We start from the raw sequence: 19,932 nt of genomic DNA on the forward strand, positions 1-19,932 counted from the left end.
AGATTTCAAGTACGCACAAATTCTGGATGATGGTTTGTCAATAAATAAGCAAAATACACTAACATCCTATTCCTGTTTGATTTGCTCCAACAAAACCTTTAAAAACAAACAAACAAACAAACAAAAAATAAAGGCTGCCCCCACTAGCAACTATATTTGTCTCTGAAATGTCAGAGGGCTTGCAAAGGAGGGTGTGGGTTTGCACATTTCTATGTAACTGGGACGCTCCTAAGGAGGTCAGTGACCCTTCGGGCTCAAGTGGATCCTCTCTAGTGGGGAAGATTCCATCTTTTACCACAACAAAACCATATTTTTGACACACTGGAGAAATCGAGAGGGGAGTTGGCTGTGCTGCATTCGTGGCCTCTGAAATGACAGCATGCAGGTCCTGACCAACTCTGTGATTCACTTGATATTTGTCATTCTTCAGCTCTCTCTCCTTTTTTTTTTTTTGGTCTCCAGATGTGGGGCAACTCCCCCGCCCCTCATTTTGGTCGGCACAAATAGCTCATTGTCTGGAATCGTGACCTTTTCAGTTTAATGGCAAAGCACCAGCTTCTGCAAAGGGAGATCTCGTGGATACCTTGATAGAGTCTTCATCGAAACTGTGCTGGAGATACTTCCCTTAGGGATACAGGGATGTGTCCATTTCAGCTTCTCGTATTTAAAATCTTAACTTTAGTTCTCCACATTTCCAACAACACTTGCATTATTTTTTAAAGTACAGTACACATGAAAATTCATGCATATTTTCATGTACATTTCACATTCATACTTGGTTGAATGGGCTGCAGATCTTCTTATTCTCATATAATAAACATATCCAATAGGTCTCTCTCGTCTTTTTTTTTCTGAAGCTTTGTACTCTACAAAAAAAGTAAGAGGGGACATGATAGAAGTGAATGACATGGAGAAACTGGTTAGAGAAAAGATTTTCTCCCTCTCTCATAACATTAGGAATTTGTGTGGGCATCCAATGAAACTGAATGTTGGAAGCTTAAGGACAGATAAATGAAAGGACTTCTTCACATAGCGCAGTTAAACTTTGCCACTTGGGATGGATCTAGACACATCAAAGGTTTCAGTTTAAAGAGCTGTAAATTTAAACAGGGAAAACAGGTAGAGAAAAACGGGATTCCACATCGCCATCTGGTGGCTCAATGTTATATCGTGTACAGTATACAAAGCATATAAATCATTTTTCCTTTATCAGTCTAGCTGACTCCTTGCTCTCACAGGAGGCAGTGATGGTCACCAACTTGGATGGCTTTAAAAGATTATTTGGAGCACAAGGCTATTGATGGCTACTACAATGGCTATGTTCCGCCTACATGGTTGGAGGCAGCGATGCTTCTGAATACAGTGGTACCTCACAAGACGAATGCCTCGCGCAATGAAAAAATGGCAAGACGAAAGCGTTTTGCGATTTTTTTGGAAGACTCGCAAAACGAGCCATGCTTCGCAAGACAAAGTAGCCTCACGGCGGGAAGGGAAGCCGCTGCTGCTACTGCTGTGATGACTGAGGAGAAAAGGAGCCCCCTGAAGAAGGCTGGCCCTCCGTCTGGCCAGCGCAGCCGGCAGCAGGCCTCGTCCGTGCCTCCCCCCCACCGCCCGCCCGCTTTGCCCCTTTCTCTCAGAGCGTAGTCTCGGCTTGGCCGGCTCAGGATGTTGGACTAAATGGGCCATTGGCCTGATCCAGTAGGAGCTTCTTAACTATTAAGTTGTTGTTGTTGTTGTTGTTGTTGTTGTTATTGTTATTATTATTATTATTAAATTTGTATACCACCCTTCACCTGTAGATCTCAGGGCAGTTAACAACATAAAAATGGAAGCAAAAACACAAAATACATAATAAAAAACTAAAACAAAACAATATCCATCCTCACCCCCTCCCACAAACACATTAAACAGAATACAGCGGTACCTTGGTTTTCGAACATCTCGGAAGTCGAACGTTCTGGTTTTCGAACGCCAAAAACCTGGATGTAACTGCTTCGGTTTTCGAATGCTTTTCGGCTTCTATATTGAGTTTTCTGTAAGTAAATGCTTCTGAAAGTAACTGCTTCAGTTTTTGAATGTTTCGGAAGTCGAACGGTCTTCTGGAACAGATTATGTTCGGAAACCGAGGCACCACTGTACAGGATGTTACTGAGCAAAAGGCTTGGTTGAAGCGGAACATTTTAGCCTGGCGTCTAAAGGTGTATAATGAAGGTGCCAGGTGAATCTCCCTGGGGTGAGCATTCCACAAACAGGGAGCCACTGCATAAAAGGCCTGTTCTCATGTTGCCACCCTCCGGACCTCTCATGAAGAAGGCATATGAAGAACGGCCTTACATGATGATCATAGGGCTTGGTAGGTTCCTATGGAGAAAGTCAGATTTGGTAGATTTCTACATTGCTGGCTGGGAAACAGACTTCCCTGCAATCATGGCAAATTGCTGCCAGCCAGTGCAAACAGTACTCAGTTAGACAGACGAAAGCTCTGTCTATTCTACCCTCATGTTTGTTCTGTGATTTTATTTCAATGCATCATTTTTTAAATGCACGGTTTTTTCTTTTCTTTTCTTTTTAAATGCATCACTTTTAATGCATCAATTCTCCAGCGACTGGATTTAAACTTCCCGCTGGGGTCTCCTCTGCCTGCCTGTTCTCACGCCCTAGTTGGAGGGGGAGCTTGAAAGGGTGGGGAAGACAGGCCTCTCTCTTTGCCACACACACAAAATTTTCTTTGCAAACTCCTTCCCTCGCCTCCCCCTCCCATCTGCGGAGAAGGGAAGAAGAGGCGGGGATTAGGGCTCTTCCGAGATCCTGATTGGCCGAGGCTCCTCTGGATTGACACCCTATCCTCATCTGCTCTAAGAGGAGAAAGAGAAGGAGGAAAGAAAAAAGTTTCACTCCCAGATCAGAGAAGGGAAAGGGGAACATCACGGTGTAGAAAGTCATCCCCGGGAGGCAGATCAAGCAGAGGGCCACTGGCAGAGGTGGAAGAGGACAGCAGTGGGCTCCCTTAAGGAAAGAAAGGAACGGCCGAACTTCCAAGCAAAGGAGCCACCAAGCAAACTTTTTGCAGACTTTTTGGAGAAGAGGCAGAGCAGCTGGAAGGAGACGTCCAGTCTCCTCCTCTTCCATCCTAAGCATCAAAACTCATGGCTTCGTAAAGAGAACATTCCTTTGGGGGGTGGGGAGGGATATATATTAAAAGAAAGAAAGAATATTCCACCAGGCTTGAGGCTGCGTCTTTTGCACAAGCAAAATAATAATTATCCCTGTTTTGTCTCGGTGGACGATGGATACTCACACAAGATGGAAAAGGAGGACTTGGGTGATGAGGTCCATTCACCCTTGGAGTCTAGTAATGTGTCTTCTCTATTCAGTAGCCCAGAGTCACGCAGGTAAGTGGGACCAACAACTCAATTGTTTTTTGCTATAGATGCAGATGGTTTATTTTACTTCTTTTTTATTTTTAAAGAGTTTTTGCCCTCGGGTCACGCAATTATTTCCCCCCATCGTGTTCATACATGATTCCTAGAGGGAAAAGTTTGAGGCTGTGCTTAGATTTGGAATTCTCTCTCTCTCTCTCACACACACACACACACGTACGCACATACAATATAGATAGCAGCAGCAACTGAAAGAGATGCAGGAGCAAATCTAGGTTTTGCACTGTTCTTGCACTATCATAAATAATTTTAGCAGCCTCAGTCCTTTGAATGCCGTTTATCAAGGGCTGGGACGGGCAAAAGGAGAAAACTTCAGAAATGCAAAGTGTTTCTTACCCGTTTCTGGGGAGGGAGAAAGGTTTCTTGCGGAAGATGATCTATACAGTTTGCAAAGGTCTGTTGCTTGGGATTATCTCTCCGTAACGTAACTGTGTCCAGCTGCAAACACCCGCCCCCTCCCCGCTCCTCAGGAGCAATCTGGGGATCAAAGGCAGGAACTTTGCAAACTCAAATGAACTTAGAAAACAGACGCCCCCTAATGTGCCTTAAGTGAACTTTATGGAAACAAATTCTTGCGTCTAAAACTCAGAGCGTGTCAATGAGACCAACGCAGGAAATCATGTTACTCCAACCCCAAATCTGGGTTTAATGAAAGAAGCCCAAAAATGTTCCATGATCCGTGTTGCCTTTGACTGGTGGGTCGTGGAAGAGATGTTTTCTTGCTGTTACACCTGGATAGAAACCAGATCAGACAGACTGTTCCAATAAGTCTAGTTACAGGTAGGTAGTCGTGTTGGTCTGACTTAGTCGAAACAAAATAAAATTTTTTTTTTCTTCCAGCAGCACCTTAGAGACCAACTAAGTTTGTCATTGGTATCTGAAGAAGTATCTGAAGAAGTGTGCATGCACATGAAAGCTCATACCAATGACAAACTTAGTTGGTCTCTAAGATGCTGCTGGAAGAAAAAAAATTTTTTTTGTTCCAATAAGGATATATTTGTAAAAGTATTATGTTTTGTTTTCTTTTTCAAAAAAAAAGTTGGACTGTTAGTTTTGAGATTGGAAAATGCCATGAAGTGTCTTGTAGAGAAGAAAGAGGAAAGTCTCTGCCGCCTTAGGAAATAACAGAAGGGAGTGACGAGCAGTGACACCTGTATTACAGTGGGTTGGAGTCCATAACCCTTGGGGATCCCTTCCAACTCTTTGCTTTGGATTCAGTTACAACAAGGTTTATTGCAAGTCATAAGAACATAATAAGATCCTGCTGCTGCTGAATCCCCATCTAGTTCAGCATCCTGTTCTCACAGTGCTGGTCAGATGCCCTGAATGCAAAATCCACAAACAGGACCCAAGCAGGATATAGGCTCACAAAGGTTACACTCCCTTAGTGGTTTCTTGTCAGTTTCTTGGAATAGATACATTTGTGGAGGACCACGCTATCAGTGACTACTAACCATGATGCTCTATGTTGGATCTCTGGTACTGGGGCGGTATGCCTCTGAATGCCAGTTGCTCTCGTTTCTGCAGGCAGTAGTGCTGGAAGGTTGTCAATAAAACAAGCTCTCCACACAGGGCTGGCCCTCACATGGGGGCTCTGCATTTGCATGCTCTGCTTTACATGCAGAAGGTCCTGGGTTCAATCTACGCTGGCATCTCCAGGTAGGGCTAGGGAATGCCTCATCATGGATACCCTGGGACTGCTGCCAGTTAGTGTAGACAACACTGAATGAGATGGACCAACAGATCTGACACTTGGTATAAGGCAGGCTCCTATTTCCTATTTATAATCCAAAACAATGAGGATTAGAATCTTGCTTTATTGTAGAGAAAGGGCAGTAGCTCCAGGGTAAAGCATCTGCTTTGCTTTGCTTCCAGAAGTCCCCAGGTTCAATTTCCACTGGCAACTCCAAGTAGGACTCGGAATGTTCCCCACCTGAAACCAGTTAGTGCAGATGGTCCTGAGCTAGATAGACTAATAGGATAAGGCAGCTTCCTGTGGTACTGTGCTCAGAAGTTCTTGCACTCCATCATCCTGCTCATCGGACTTGTAGGCTGCTGAGCCCGCTGGCAGCTTCTGTGAGGGCTGCTGGGAGTTATACTCTAGCAGTATTTAGATGGCACCAGGTTGGGGAAGTCTGCTTTATGAGTTGTTTGACAGTGTGGCTGGTCAATATATTGTCCAAAACTGGTTTGAAGTTCAATGTCATGATATCAGTTTCATAATTTTTGACCTGACAATATATCATGAATCATGATGTGTGTGTCTATGTGTGTGTGCACATGGGCTATGCAAAAATCACAATGCAGGAAAAAGTGTGACGCCAGCCTCCCTCTACATAGCTCCATCCTTATTTCAAACATCATGATATATCTGTATATCACAATGTATACGGTAGCTAGTGAAATATCATGATGTTGAAAATCAGATATTGTCCAGTTCTATTCAACAGTGGAACGAACCACCTCAGAAAGTGGTGGATTATCCTTTCTTGGAGGTTTTTAAATAGAGGTTGGGTAGCCATCTGCCAGGGGTTCTTTAGCCGTGAATGCTTCATTGCAGGGGAATAGGCTAGATGACCCTTGGGGACCCCTCTCAAATCTACAATTCCACAATTCTATGACCTCATTTATTGTTTTGACTTACTGGAAGCCTCTGGACTCTAGAGAATTCTGGAGACCCTTATGGGTACTGTATTCTGCTGTGGAGCCCTGGCATGGGCTACAGCATCTCCCCTGGATTCTACAATCCATGCCAGAATTTTTGGCAGGACAGACCCTGTTTGCTAACTCTCTTTGGAGAAGAATCCAGTGGTGTCTCTAAGAGTGTCAAGAACCATCCTGTGAGTTTCCTAATTGTACTAGGAACACAGGAACACGGGGATCCGTTTCCTACCACTGGTCCAGCTACCTCAGTACCATCTATGCTAGCTGGCAGCAGCTCCGCAGGGCTTCAGGCAGGGGCAGAGCATGTTTTCATAGCCGGAGGGTGCAGAGGGAAAACAGAGCTTGTTGCGCGCTAGCCCAGCCCTCACTGCTGATATTGCTAGAAAGACACCAACCCATGACCCACTTTGCGAGTCTGGGATCTGGGGAGGGTGGCATGAGGGTGAGGCTGGGATTGAAGGGCACATAGTACCCTTCTCACAGTGCCTTCCCAGAGCTGCTTTAGATCCCAGCCTCCTAAAGTGGTGCAGGGCTGGCTAAGGGAGGGCAGCATGAGCAGCGTGCCCATTCTCCCAGCAGCTCCCCCGCCCGCTACTCCCCTGGGCATTCCTGAACCTATCCGGAAATGCCACCAGGGACCAGGGACCTTCTTTGTGCAAAGCAGGTGCTCTGCCATTGAGCTATGGAGGCCTCCAGTTCCCCTTCTCAGAGCTACAATTCCCAAAGCGGTTTAACAGTCAATCCCTTTTCACAGGGAACTCTGGGAAATGTAGCTCTGGGAGAAGAAGCGGGGTTCTCCTACCACCTCTCACCACCCCGAACAAACTACAGCTCCCAGGATGCTTAAGGAGAAGAAGCCATGAATGTTTATTAAAGTGGCGTCTGATGTGAATGTGGCCTTGGTCACCCACTCCAAATCCAAGCTGTCTTGCAAAAATAAACGAAACTGAAGGGAAAGAAATGTGATTCCCATTTCCTTCAGCTTTACCCCCACTGTGTGCCGGGCGTCCAGATGTGACAGATGAAAGGCTCTGAGTAGGCTTGCATGGGCGGGGGAAGGGGGGCTCTGGGGAGTGACCTAATATTACAGGCTTGCGGTCCTGGTCCTGTAGGGTGCCAACTTACAAAGTTAAAACCCTCAGCGACTACCGAATAGAGCTTTGTGTTGGGAGAATCCCGCCCACACAGCTTTTAGGCTTTCTGCAGACAGCAGTTGTTGGAAATATTTTCATATGTAGTACAAGATGCATTTCTCATCCTTAGCTCTTTGCCATGACTTTGTTAGGGAAAAGCACATACTGTAATTTGCAACAGAGGCTGCAGGCTAAATGGTTATGTTTTTTTTTATGCAGCTTCTCAATTGCAAATGATATTCAGAAAAAAAAAACCCTTCTAAGTAGAATGTCCTGCATGCAAGAGCTTCCCATCAGGGTATCTGGTTGGCCCCATTTAAGGCAGGGGGCCATACCTCCCCAAAATCTGCAAGGAGTGAAAGCATGCTGCACGACATGCTTACCTTAATCACGCAGCCCGTGTGGCATACCTTTGTCCCTCACACATACCCTGTGGCACATGCGCGACATGTCAGCACATCATGCAATCTGCGCACATGATGTCATCATGTAACATGGCATGCTGGCGTCACTCATGCACATCGCGTGGCGCCAGCCCCTTCAATTGTGGGGGCAAGGCAGCGCACTTGCCACTGTGAGAACAGGATGCTGGACCACTGGCCTGATCTATGAGCCAGGCTCTTCTTAAGTTTCACAAAGAAGTGTCTTAAATTCTCCCATGGGAAATCCTAGAAGTATTCAAGAATTTGAAGAGATGGGTTAGCCTTTAACTCAGGACCTATTTCAAACATTGCAAAAAAAAAAAAGCTGGTGGGAGGGAAACCTCATACTCTCCAAGTGTCCCTATTTTCCAGGGACAGTCCCGGAATCATGAAAGACAACGGTGGGGTACACAATGCACAGGGTGAATAGAACCCACTGCACTAGCCCAATGCTTGCCACCAATGCTGTTGGACGGGTGCAGGCAGGGTGTAGAGGATTCACGGAGCCTGCATACTACCCCAGCTCTTGCCACTGGAGCCAAGTGGGGCCACGCTGCACCACCTGCCTGCCCATGAAGGAGGAGCCCAGCTGGCCAATAAGGCCCATAGAGACTGAATCCCCCCAACACTGGCTGGGCGTCCATTCAGCGAGGGGACTGGGGAAGCAGCGGCGAGTCCAGAGACCCCTTGCGGCAGGCAAGGCGGCATGGGGATCCATGGATGTGTGGGGTGCCTGGATTGCCCCCACACAAATTGTGCGCCAGGGACTACAGCCACCTTTGGCCACTGCTGAGTTTGGGGAGGAGAAGGAGCTGGCACTTGTCCCAAGAGGTGGCAAGGGGACTTCCCACTGCCTCTGCATGGTCTCTCCATGGCCGCTGCTCCATGGTGAGCTCATAGCGACTGCTGGAGAATGGGAGATGAGAGGCTGCAGCCGCTGAAGCCCCACCCTGTGTAACATGCTGAATCTGAGGGGCAGGCAGAGGGCAGGACTGCCCTGGGTGAGAAGAAAGGGGGAGCGGAGCAGAGCACAAGGAATCTAGATTTATTTATGTTTAAGCCCCCCAAACCCTGTACATCCGCGTCTAAACTTGCCCCTTTTGAAAATTTATGTGCAGTCGCACCTTGGATCCCGAATGCCTTGGTACTCGGACGTTTTGGCTCCCAAACACCGCAAACCCGGAAGTGAGTGTTCCAGTTTGCGAACATTCTTTGGAACCTGAATGTCCGACAAGGCTTCTGTGGCTTCTGATTGGCAGCAGGAGCTTCCTGTAGCCAATCAGAAGCCATGCTTTGGTTTCCGAACATTTTGGAAGTCGAACAGACTTCCGGAACGGATTCTGTTTGACTTCCAAGGTACGACCGTATTTGTGTGTGTGCTTTTAAATCTACCGAAGAATAAAATGAAATAAAATTGAGATTAAGGGGGTTTCTCAAGGTGGTGGAGGGTGCATGTGCTGTATCCTGTTTGTGCAATGGTGGTGACACTCGGACTTCTTCTGATAGGAAGTGCTCTGTGCTGGGGGCAGGGAATGGGGAGTGAGAAGTGTCCCTATTTTCATCCAAGGAATGTTGGAATGTATGAAACCTTAAAAAGAGTAAGGACTGTCATTGGGTTATCTGGACCCTTCTTGAAGGAGCTGTGGAAAGTGATTAGAATCAACCAAGATGGAAACAGACTCAGCCTCCAGACAAATGGAATATACTGCTAAGATGCCTTCGGCTGAGTCACTGTGGATGTGAATTTGCTTCTGTTTAACTTGGGTCATTCCCCAAGATGGGCTTGGGAAACTGGAGAGGTGATGATGTCACAGGGGCAGCCCTGGGGCTTGTCGTGAATTGAGGTCGGCGACAGGCTCCCTCTCCAAAGATGGGCATTCCGAGGCGTGGAAACCCGAGTCAATGCCGTGTTGTTAATTCTAGTGATTCTGTGGCTTTCCCAGCAAAGAGTTTGTTCTGAACAGGATGTGATTGAAACATATCAGGTGAATAATTGAAAGCATCCCTCTGCCTGCTGGGACTTGCCTAGGGATGGGGATTCTGGGATAGGGCTGTTGCTTAGTGGGTAGAGCACCTACTTTGCACACAGGAAGTCAGAACCATAGGGACTAGGATCTTACTTTATTTTTAGGAGATTAGCCATAGTTCAGTTGTAGAACACCTGATGCTACAATGAACACAACCTTCTTCTGTGACCAGGTCTCCCTGCTTCGGCTCAAATTACCACTGTACATGCCTCCGCAGCTCTCTTTCTGCATTATCCAACTCCCTATTGCTTTGAATTGTATTCTGTGCCTATCTTTGGGGCAGGTGGGAGAAACAACTACATTTTGCTTCATTTTACCAATGTTTGATTTGCGTGGCTTTGTCCAATCTCAGCTTCATTGTCCAAGTGTCATAAGCCCATTTTCCAGCCAAGCAATACATTAAAAAAGTGTATGGTAGTGCTGGTACGTAGTCACGGTTTTCCCCACTGTGATTTTTGCACAGTGCATGCACACACACACATCATGATTAATGATGTATTGGTAGGTCAAAAATTATGAAACCAATATCATGAAAAACCAGTTTTGGGATATATATCACCCAGACCTAGTGTATACTGGGATAAAGGCTTTATACATTGCATATATTCATGAAAAGAACATACAGACATCCTTTACAATAGGGGAAATGGTTTTGCAAAAAAAAAGTTTATGTCAGGAAGATGTGTTGAGAAATTCCTGTTAAAATTCCGATTCATGAAATTCATGAAGGCTGTTAAAAAAGAAAACAATATAGTGCAAGCTGATGTAGAGGTGTGGAAAATAGAAGAATGGGTAACTTGGGGAAACTTAAATCAACAGATTTCGAAATTCACATGCTGATAACAGAGCTGAGTGTGACTGAGATCTCATTGCCATGTAAAGCTGAATGATGGAATGTCCAGAACAGATAAAAGAAAGTCCTTCTTCATACATTACCTAGTTAAACTATGGAACTCACGCTAATTGAAGGCAATGATGGCCACCCAACCTGGATGGCTTTAAAAGAGGATTGAATAAATTCATGGAGGGCTATCCACAGCCACTAGGCATGATGGCTGAGCTCTGCCTCCGTAGTCGGAGGTGGTATGGCTCTGAATACCAGTTGCCGGGAACTGCTAGCGGGGAGAGTGCTGTTGCACTGAGGTCCTGCTTGCAGAATTCCCATTGAGGCATCTGGTGGCCACTGGGAGAGCAAGACTCTGGACTAGATAGGCCATTCACCTGATCCAGCAGCAAGGCTCTTCCCTCTAAAGAGACAGACAGTGAGGTCATGTATCCATAGCAGAGACCAGAGTAAGAATGGCCGCTGGGAAGAGCGCAGAGAGAAGAAATGCAATGGTGCATCTGCATCAGCACAAACAGATGCTCTCAATCTGCCCCAGCTGCAACAAAACATGTCTCTCCTGTATCGGTCTCCACAGCCACAGCAGGTGCTGTAACTTTCCAATGCTTTGACTTTACCTCCGATGGTGCACTCTTCAATTGTCTCCTTAGACAAATAGATGCCAGCTAACAACTAAGTTTTTAAGGTAATCTGTATTTGGGTAGGATTTGGCTACTTGAGTGCCGAAAGTCTGCCCCAGCCGGATGTAATCCAAAAGGACATTGACCCAGATTTGTTATCTGGGCTGGGATTCTGGGACTCATGGTGGTTCTGCTTGAGGGGTGAGAGACAGCCTGTTCCACTCTGTTTGTTTGACTGTGCTCTGGTATCCAGGAAACAGATCTGGAGCAGAGGTACAGAAGAAGGCAGTGCAGAAAGGGAGCCAAAGGCAATGCAAACTCTGCCAAGGAGGCCTTGGCCATGGTGTTCTGACTCCCTGGCCACTCCGTGTTGGCTGTCAGTGCTAGGGTCTGATGAGGGCCAGGAAGCATGTGCAGAGTGCATTCAAGAAGGCAGGACTTGGATCCAGCTGCATCCCGATCAGAGGGCTTTTAGGAGAGGATGGTGGGGATGTCCTGCCTCCTTATCTGAGTTGTTGAGGTCCCTCATTCTTGACCTAAAGGATATGGCTTCTGTTTATGTGATACTGAACATTGCCAGGCATTTTTGTGTTTAGATTACGGTGGTACCTCGGGTTACAGATGCTTCAGGTTACAGACGCTTCAGGTTACAGACTCCGCCAACCCAGAAATAGTACCTTAGGTTAAGAACTTTGCTTCAGGATGAGAACAGAAATCGCATGGCGGTGGCGGCAGCGGGAGGCCCCATCAGCTAAAGTGGTACCTCAGGTTAAGAACAGTTTCAGGTTAAGAACGGACCTCCAGAATGAATTAAGTTCTTAACCCGAGGTACCACTGTAATTGCATTTGAGATCCTGGGAACTTTGATTCCTGTTGTGGACCATTGGAGCTAGTGGTTTTCCTTGGTACATTTTGAACAGAGCTAAAATGGAGACTCTTCCCTCACTCAACCATATTATCTGAGCCTTGTGGAATCATAAAAAACCAGCAACTGGTATTCAGAGGCATACTGCCTCCAGCAGGGGAGTGCAATTTCTTACAGACCTGTTTCTTCTTACAGGAGAAAATGCTAAATTGCCCCTTAGAACATAAGATAAGTCGGCTAGTTTGGGCCGGTGGCATCTATTCCAGCATCCAAAAGCAGGACCTGAGTACAAGGGAACTCTCCCTTCCTGCTCTTCCCAGCAACTGGAATTCAGAAGCATCTACAGCCAGTTCCTACTGAAGCATATGCATATATAAAATAAGAATTTAGATTTCTCCCAGTTTTTAACATATCCTCCAAAATTTCATCAACGAAACTGAGGATGTCAAGGAAAGAATGGAGCTGGAGGGCTCAGTGTAATTTCACCTAAAACTGAATGGCCACAACCTAGATGGCTTTAAAAGAGAATGAGATAAATTCATGGAAGAGAAGCTACTATGAGGCAGCAATGCTTCTGAATTCAAGTTGCTGGAAGGCACAGGAGGGGAGAGGGCTCATGTACTCTAGTCCTGCTTGAGAGTTTCCCACTGGGGCATCTGGTTGGCCACTGTGAGAAGAGGATGCTCGACTCGATGGGCTATTGTTCTGATCCAGCAGACAGGCTCTTTTTATGTCCTTACTAGTGTCATTGAGCCCGTTAAATAAACGGGCGCTAGAACATATGTTGTCAAACATTTGTAAAAACTCTCGCGAGCGGAGCAGCACTCACACCTGTCGCTTGCTGGCTCGCACAGGAGGGCGAGCGGACGCACACACGCGTTCCCTCCCCGAAGCCCTGGCACTTCTTTGGCCTCTCTTCATCCCCTCACCAGCTTTTAACACACCCACCACAGCCAACCCACCCCCCACCCCGCCCGCCAGCGCCGCGGCTTCCCTCCTCATTTAACCTCAGCGGCAGCAGCGGCGCTGCCTGCGCCCATAGAGTCCTCGCTCCCACTCGACAGCCGCCCCCCAGTACATTCCAGATAGAGCAGGCGAGGCGGACGGGACCCTCCATCCAACACCGACCAACCGACCGGCCAGAGCAGACCATCCCGTCCTGCTCTGCCACCGCCGCCAAGGAACAACACACAACTCTCAAGCACTGACGGACTGATTGACTGAACTGAGGGAGGGAGGGAGCCGAATGCCTCGTGTCTCTGCGTTCCAAGTCCCAACGGCTGCCTGTGGGGCACATGCGCTGTAGCGCACACCCACGGACACAGGGACTGGACGCAGGTAACTCCAGATGGGCAAAGTAGCAGGTAACTCCAGATGGGCAAAGTAGCCGACACAAGTAACTGTAAGTGACTATATGCCAAGTAAAGAACATGGTGTATATGCATGTCAAGGTTGGCCAGAGCACTTCTCTCCAGATGCGTGGACCACAAGTCCTACCTGCCTTGCCTAGGACTGGGTGGTAGTTGGCTTTCAAAAATGTCACATACCGATATATCATGATGTCTGAAATAAGAATGGAACTGAATATGTTATCCTTGAGATATGTGTGTGTGTGTGTGTTTGAAAAATGAGACATTTTTGTGGCAAGACGTAAAGCAGTAAAATACAGCTCAATAATTGGAAACAGGACTCTCCTGGAGGGAGCTTTGTTGCAGCTTTATTTCACGATACTCGGGAGTTGACGTATAAAATGAACTTCTGTTCCGATGTCCGACTCCTGGCTCAAAACAGCAAGGGGAGGGAGTTTCTGTTGCCCAGACCCTGCTTGCAACTTTCCCACAGGAATCTGGTTGGCCAGATTTGTGAAAAGAGGATGCTGGACTAGATGTGCCATTGGCCTGCTCTAGAAGGAGGCTCTTCTTATGCTCTTAAATTTGCATTGAGAGGCTTCTGCCTCCTGCCTTGACTGTCCTCCTCCACTGTTGAAGCCAGAATGCCTCTGAATACCAATTGCTGAGAACCATAGGAGGGAAGAGTAGCGCTTGTGCCCTGATCCTGCTTGTAGGTTTCCCATAATGGGCATCAGGTTGGCCACTGCGAGAACAAGAGGGTGGACTAAATGCACCCTGCCCCTTGGCCTCACCCAGTAGCCACATTCTTCCGACCCTCTTATCACATACACACATAATTCAGGTTACTAAACTGCCATGCCCCTCAACATTTTGGGAGGGCAAATCAGGGCACACACACCCCATTCTGCTGATCTTGTTGCTTGCCCCCTTGCCCCCTCCCTGCTGCCACCATCTTCCTCACAAGCCCAACTGCCCCCTTCTCCTCCTTTGCCTTGGGAAGGCTGCACCTGCCTACATGGCCTCAGGGGGCGCTGCTCTGAGTGGTGCAGTCTCTTCCTCCGGTGCCACAGATGCATCTGGAAGTGCCATAATGGAAGGAGGAATAAGAGTGGTGGTATGTGGGTCAAGGTAAGTTCTCCTTCCATTTTTGGGTTCCGTGCTCTGGTGTGAGCCAACTGTTTCGTGCCACAGTGCAGAACCAAATAAGTGTCTCTTTTGGTCCCATGCTTTGGCACAGCCAGAGCATGGAAGCCCAAATGGGGCACCCCGGATTAGGGTCTGAAGCTGGGGTGGCCTCTGTCCACCTGGGATGTCCCACTCAAAGCGGGAGACACTCAGAGGGCATGGGATGGAGTTGGTGCTTCGCACAGCAAGTATTTTAATTATAGAATTCTCCCCCCAAGATGACTGACTTGGATGTTGTCAAAAGAGGATTAGACCAGTTCATGCAAGGTATGGCTATCCGTGGCTATTAGCCACAAGGACTATGGGGACAGTACTGCTGTTGGGCTCATTGAGACAACTTGTTGGCTACTGAGGGGATAGAATGCTAGCCAAGAGCAGCCTTTGGTGTGATCCAGAAAGCATACCCTTGTTATATTCATGAGAACACAAGAGGCTGCTGGATCAGGCCAATGGACTACTCTAGCATTCTGTTTTCACAGTGACTGACCCAGTTTGCGCCCCAGTGTCAGAAAAAGAGGTAAGCAAACGCAAACACACACACACACACACACACACACACACACACACACACACACACACACGGGCTGGGCCATGTTTTGTTTTCAACATTGTGATATATCACCAACTAAACACCGTGATATACCAATCTATCACGATGCAGGAATTGAAAGAAGCATTGGCTGGCTTCACGGTTTTCACACACACACACACACACACACACACACACACACACACACACACACACACATCATGAGTCATGATATATTGCCAGGTCAAAAATTCTGAAACCAATATCGCAATATGAACTTCAAACCGGTTTTGGATGATATATTGATATATTGCACAGACCTAGTACACACACACACACACACACACACACACACACACACACACACACACACTTTTTATGACCAGCTCTGACTGCTTGGGACCATTTATTATTTTGATCTAAAATGCATGATTCAGAGTAACACAGGGAACTAATTCTCTCTCTCCCCACCCCCAGTTAGATTCCTTTTGGGAGGCTGATGTCATCATTTTTCAACAGGATAGCTGGCAAGTGTTGGGTCTGCCAGAAGTGACAGCCTTTATTCCAAAGGAGAGCAAAAAGTGTTCAGCAGGACAATCTGTCAAAATTGAAAATAATAGTTGCTGGATTAATATTTTCTTAAAGGGGGCATCCATAACATTCAGCTTGTCCATGATATTCTCAGATTCCTCTAAATAAAATTAAAAATCTGGCAACCATATCAGAAAACTTGAGTCAGCAAAAATAAACCCATGCAGGCTTGGAACTGGATCAGTGGTCTCCACAATTTGACTTGTGTTGCACTTGATTAAAGGACTGGGAGTAAGATAAACTTTTTTTTGTTTTTAATTTCCTGCCCTCAAAGCATCATTATATATATATATATATATATATAGCATGACTTTAGAAAACCATTAACCAAAATGGGAACATGAGACTAACACCCCAGAGGACAGGATCACACTTCAGAATGACCTTAACAGATTAGACAACTGGGCCAAAGCAAACAAGATGAATTTTAACAAGGAGAAATGTAAAGTACTACACTTGGGCAAAAAAAAATGAAAGGCACAAATACAGGATGGGAGACACCTGGCTTGAGAGCAGTACATGTGAAAAGGATCTAGGAGTCTTGGTAGACCACAAACTTGACATGAGTCAGCAGTGTGATGCAGCAGCTAAAAAGCCAATGCAATTCTGGGCTGCATCAATAGGAGTATAGCATCTAGATCAAGGGAAGTAATAGTACCACTGTATTCTGCTCTGGTCAGACCTCACCTGGAGTACTGTGTCCAGTTCTGGGCACCACAGTTCAAGAAGGATACTGATAAGCTGGAACGTGTCCAGAAGAGGGCAACCAAAATGGTCAAAGGCCTGGAAACGATGCCTTATGAGGAACGGCTTAGGGAGCTGGGTATGTTTAGCCTGGAGAAGAGAAGGTTAAGGGGTGATATGATAACCATGTTCAAATATATAAAAGGATGTCATATAGAGGAGGGAGAAAGGTTGTTTTCTGCTGCTTCAGAGAAGCGGACACGGAGCAACGGATTCAAACTACAAGAAAGAAAATTCCACCTAAACATTAGGAAGAACTTCCTGACAGTAAGAGCTGTTCGGCAGTGGAATTTGCTGCCAAGGAGTGTGGTGGAGTCTCCTTCTTTGGAGGTCTTTAAGCAGAGGCTTGACAGCCATCTGTCAGGAATGCTTTGATGGTGTTTCCTGCTTGGCAGGGGGTTGGACTGGATGGCCCTTGTGGTCTCTTCCAACTCTATGATTCTATGATTCTATGACTACAGGGAGATGTAAAGGGGTATATTTGCCTGTAGGTTTAAGACTATGGGCACTTGGTATAGAAAGCTTGGGTAACAAATGGACCATTCTGCTTGGATGAAGGCATGTTGTTGACTTAAAGCATGGAGTTGATAGTATCCATATCCACACCATACATTTTAAGCACTATTATTTTAAGCATCAAATATTTTATTTATTTGCTTATTCATTTATTGCATTTATATTCCACCTTTTTCTCCAAGTAGCTGAAAGTGGCACACATGGTTCTTCCCCTCATTTAATGCCCACAACCGTGTGAGGTAGGTTAGACTGAGAGGCAGGGACTGACCCAAGGTCACCTACTGAGCTTAATCACTGAGTGGGGATTTGAACCCTGGTCTCCCAGGTCCTAGTCATAATTTAATCCCCACAACAATCCTGTGAGGACAACAGCATACCCATACCAACACAAGAAATACAAGACAAGTGGGGGACACCCAAATACCTTGGCTAACACACCATCAACTACTGGTATATGCCTTCCTAAGTAACCCAGTAAAATCAGCAGCCACTAGGTCCTTGACCACCTTCAAAAACCTTCTCCTGACAGCAGAGGGGCATGGAAAAGGGATGGTATCCACAATATATAAAATACTGCTCCAAAACCCCACAACCCCCCTTGATACAATCAAAGAACGATAAAAGCACAACATAGGCTGTGAAATTAACCCCACCCAATGGACTAGAATGTGGTCTAAACCTCCCTTTAAGTCAGGGGTCAGCAACCTTTTTCAGCTGTGGGTCAGTCCACCGTCCCTCAGACCATATGGTGGGCCAGACTATATTTTTTTGGGTGGGGAGGGATGAACAAATTCCTATGCCCCACAAATAACCCAGAGATGCGTTTTAAGTAAAAGGACACATTCTATTCATGTAAAAACATGCTGATTCCTGGACCAACCATGGGCTGGATTGAGAAGGCGACTGGGTTGCATTCGGCCCCTGGGCCTTAGGTTGCCTACCCCTGCTTTGAGTCCATATTAGCCAAAAGAAGGCAACTCACTCTGAAACTCACCTGCAGCTGGTACTTAACACCACGGAAACTGGCGCTGATATACCCAGGAACCTCACCAAGACGATGGAGAGGCTGCACCTCCAAAGGCACATACCTCCACATGTGGTGGGAATGCTCTAAAATCCAACCCTTCTGGACAGCAGTCCTATAAGAGATATGCGAAATAACTAAACAGGTATAAGAGGTCATCCCACAACTGGCCCTACTGAACATCCTCCAAGATCATATGGCCACTCACATTATTCAGAGCTTATAACACACCTACTCTCAGCAGCCAGAAGCCTCATAGCCAGACAGTGGAGAGACCTGTCAGGAGTGAACATGACCAATGGTATCAAATTGTATGGGAAACAGCCTTACTAGAAAAGCTAACCAATAAACTGAAACTGACACGGGGACAAATAGGACTCCTTCACCCCAGTATGGCTCCCCCTTATCACATACACAGCCCAACAAGACAACAAGAAGAATCCACCGACAGCATACAAATGAATCTGGTATACCTGACCCAACAAGCCCCCCCCCACAAACACAAACAAACCCCCTGCAGCCAACCACAGACAACCAACCACACCCTGCCCCCAATACCTCACTACCAAGGAAATGTAATAAGAGAACCTACCTAGTTGACGCTGACACAAAACCCTGCACATACACTATGCAAAATAATATAAGCCTCACCACACCAACCCTCCTCTCCCCCATCTTCTTCCTCAACGTTATACTGTAACTCAACACTAATGTCTCACAACAAATGTAACTGATTTGTAAGAAAGACTGTACAACCTGTAAAAAGAGAAGAGGCATGTACTTTTGTAAACCAAGAAAATCTTTAATAAAAATAATTTTTAAATTAAAAAAAAATCCTGTGAGGTAGGTTAAGCTGAGCAGTAGTGACTGGTCCAAGTTAACTTCATGGCTGAGTGGCGTAATTGAACCCTGGTTTCCAGGACCCAGTCTGATACTCTAACTACTGCAGTACACAGGTTCTCTTCACCAATGCCTGTGGTAAAGTATATGTTGGCGTTGAGTATCTCTGAACTTCTGCGTTTTTATTCTTCTGTGCCTGGGCGTAAAAATTGCTGGAATGATAAATTGTTTTGTCACTGAGCATGTTTTGCATTAATGTTGGCGTCGGGTCACCGTAGTGTCTCACTCAGGGGGTTGGAACATTCAAGCGGAAACTGTTGTCACAGTTGGAGTGCTGGAGGCGAAAGGCACGTCCAACACAAACATGGAAACTGTCAAACCGTCCACCGACTAGGAACCAATTCTGAGGGGGAAATGGGTCCTGGTTTGCTAGCAAGGCAATCTGCAAAGATGTTCCCTGTGCCGGCAGGGAAAGGGAGAGAGCGATTTGACCTCCACTCCTTGCCCCAGTTTAAAATATACCTCTGAAACCAATGCACAAATCGGTAATCATTCTTATCCGTCAAAATCTGCACTGCTCTGGGGTTTGCAATGTGGTTCTCCAATTGGTCACCTCACCTCAAAGATGATACTGTACTGTATTGCAGAAGTGGAAGAGGTTTCAGCAAAAGGCAACCAAAATGATCAAGGAGACAGAGAAACTCTTCTTTCAGGAAAGGCTGCAGCATTTGAGAAAATGCTGCCACATTAGGAAAAAAGGTGACTAAGAGATGACATGTTAGTAGTTTTTAAAGTTATGCATGGCATGGAGAAAGTGGGCAGGGAATAGTTTTCCTCCCTCTCATAACCCTAGAACCCAAGGACACCCAATTAAGATGTTGGAAGATTCAGAACAGATAAATGAAAGTCCTTTATGCAACACAAACTATGGAACTCACTCCCACAGGAGGCAGTAATGGCCACCAGTAGCGAGGGCTTTAAAAGAGAATTGGCCAAATCCATGGAGTAAATTAGGCAACCAGTGGCTACCATGGTGGCAATCTTCTGCCTCCATATTTGAAGGCAGCAATGCTTCTGAATCCCAGTTGCTGGAAACTGAAGTGGGGGGTGGTGGTGGATCTGGTGTTGCATACAGG

General features: G+C 46.4%; 1 protein-coding gene and 1 long non-coding RNA gene across 3 annotated transcripts in view; one reads left to right on the forward strand and one right to left on the reverse strand.

The window, feature by feature from the left end:
• Positions 1–437: 437 nt before the first annotated feature.
• LOC118083961 (uncharacterized) lies at positions 438–3,893 on the reverse strand. Its single transcript, XR_004692446.2, has 3 exons — positions 3,777–3,893; positions 1,925–2,361; positions 438–866 (listed from the first exon to the last, which is right to left on the reverse strand). It is a non-coding gene; the product is annotated as an uncharacterized LOC118083961 (long non-coding RNA).
• COL5A1 (collagen type V alpha 1 chain) overlaps positions 2,852–19,932 on the forward strand; it is a 193,569-nt gene continuing 176,488 nt past the window's right edge. Inside the window, exon 1 of one of the 2 annotated variants that reach the window (XM_060270186.1) lies at positions 2,852–3,392. In XM_060270186.1, the coding sequence (XP_060126169.1) occupies positions 3,287–3,392 (106 nt within the window). In that variant the 5' untranslated portion in view covers positions 2,852–3,286. The remainder of the gene's footprint in view (positions 3,393–19,932) is intronic. The other variant, XM_060270185.1, reaches the window with a different exon arrangement.

Source organism: Zootoca vivipara, chromosome Z, assembly GCF_963506605.1.
Source record: "Zootoca vivipara chromosome Z, rZooViv1.1, whole genome shotgun sequence".
Lineage (NCBI taxonomy): Eukaryota > Metazoa > Chordata > Lepidosauria > Squamata > Lacertidae > Zootoca > Zootoca vivipara.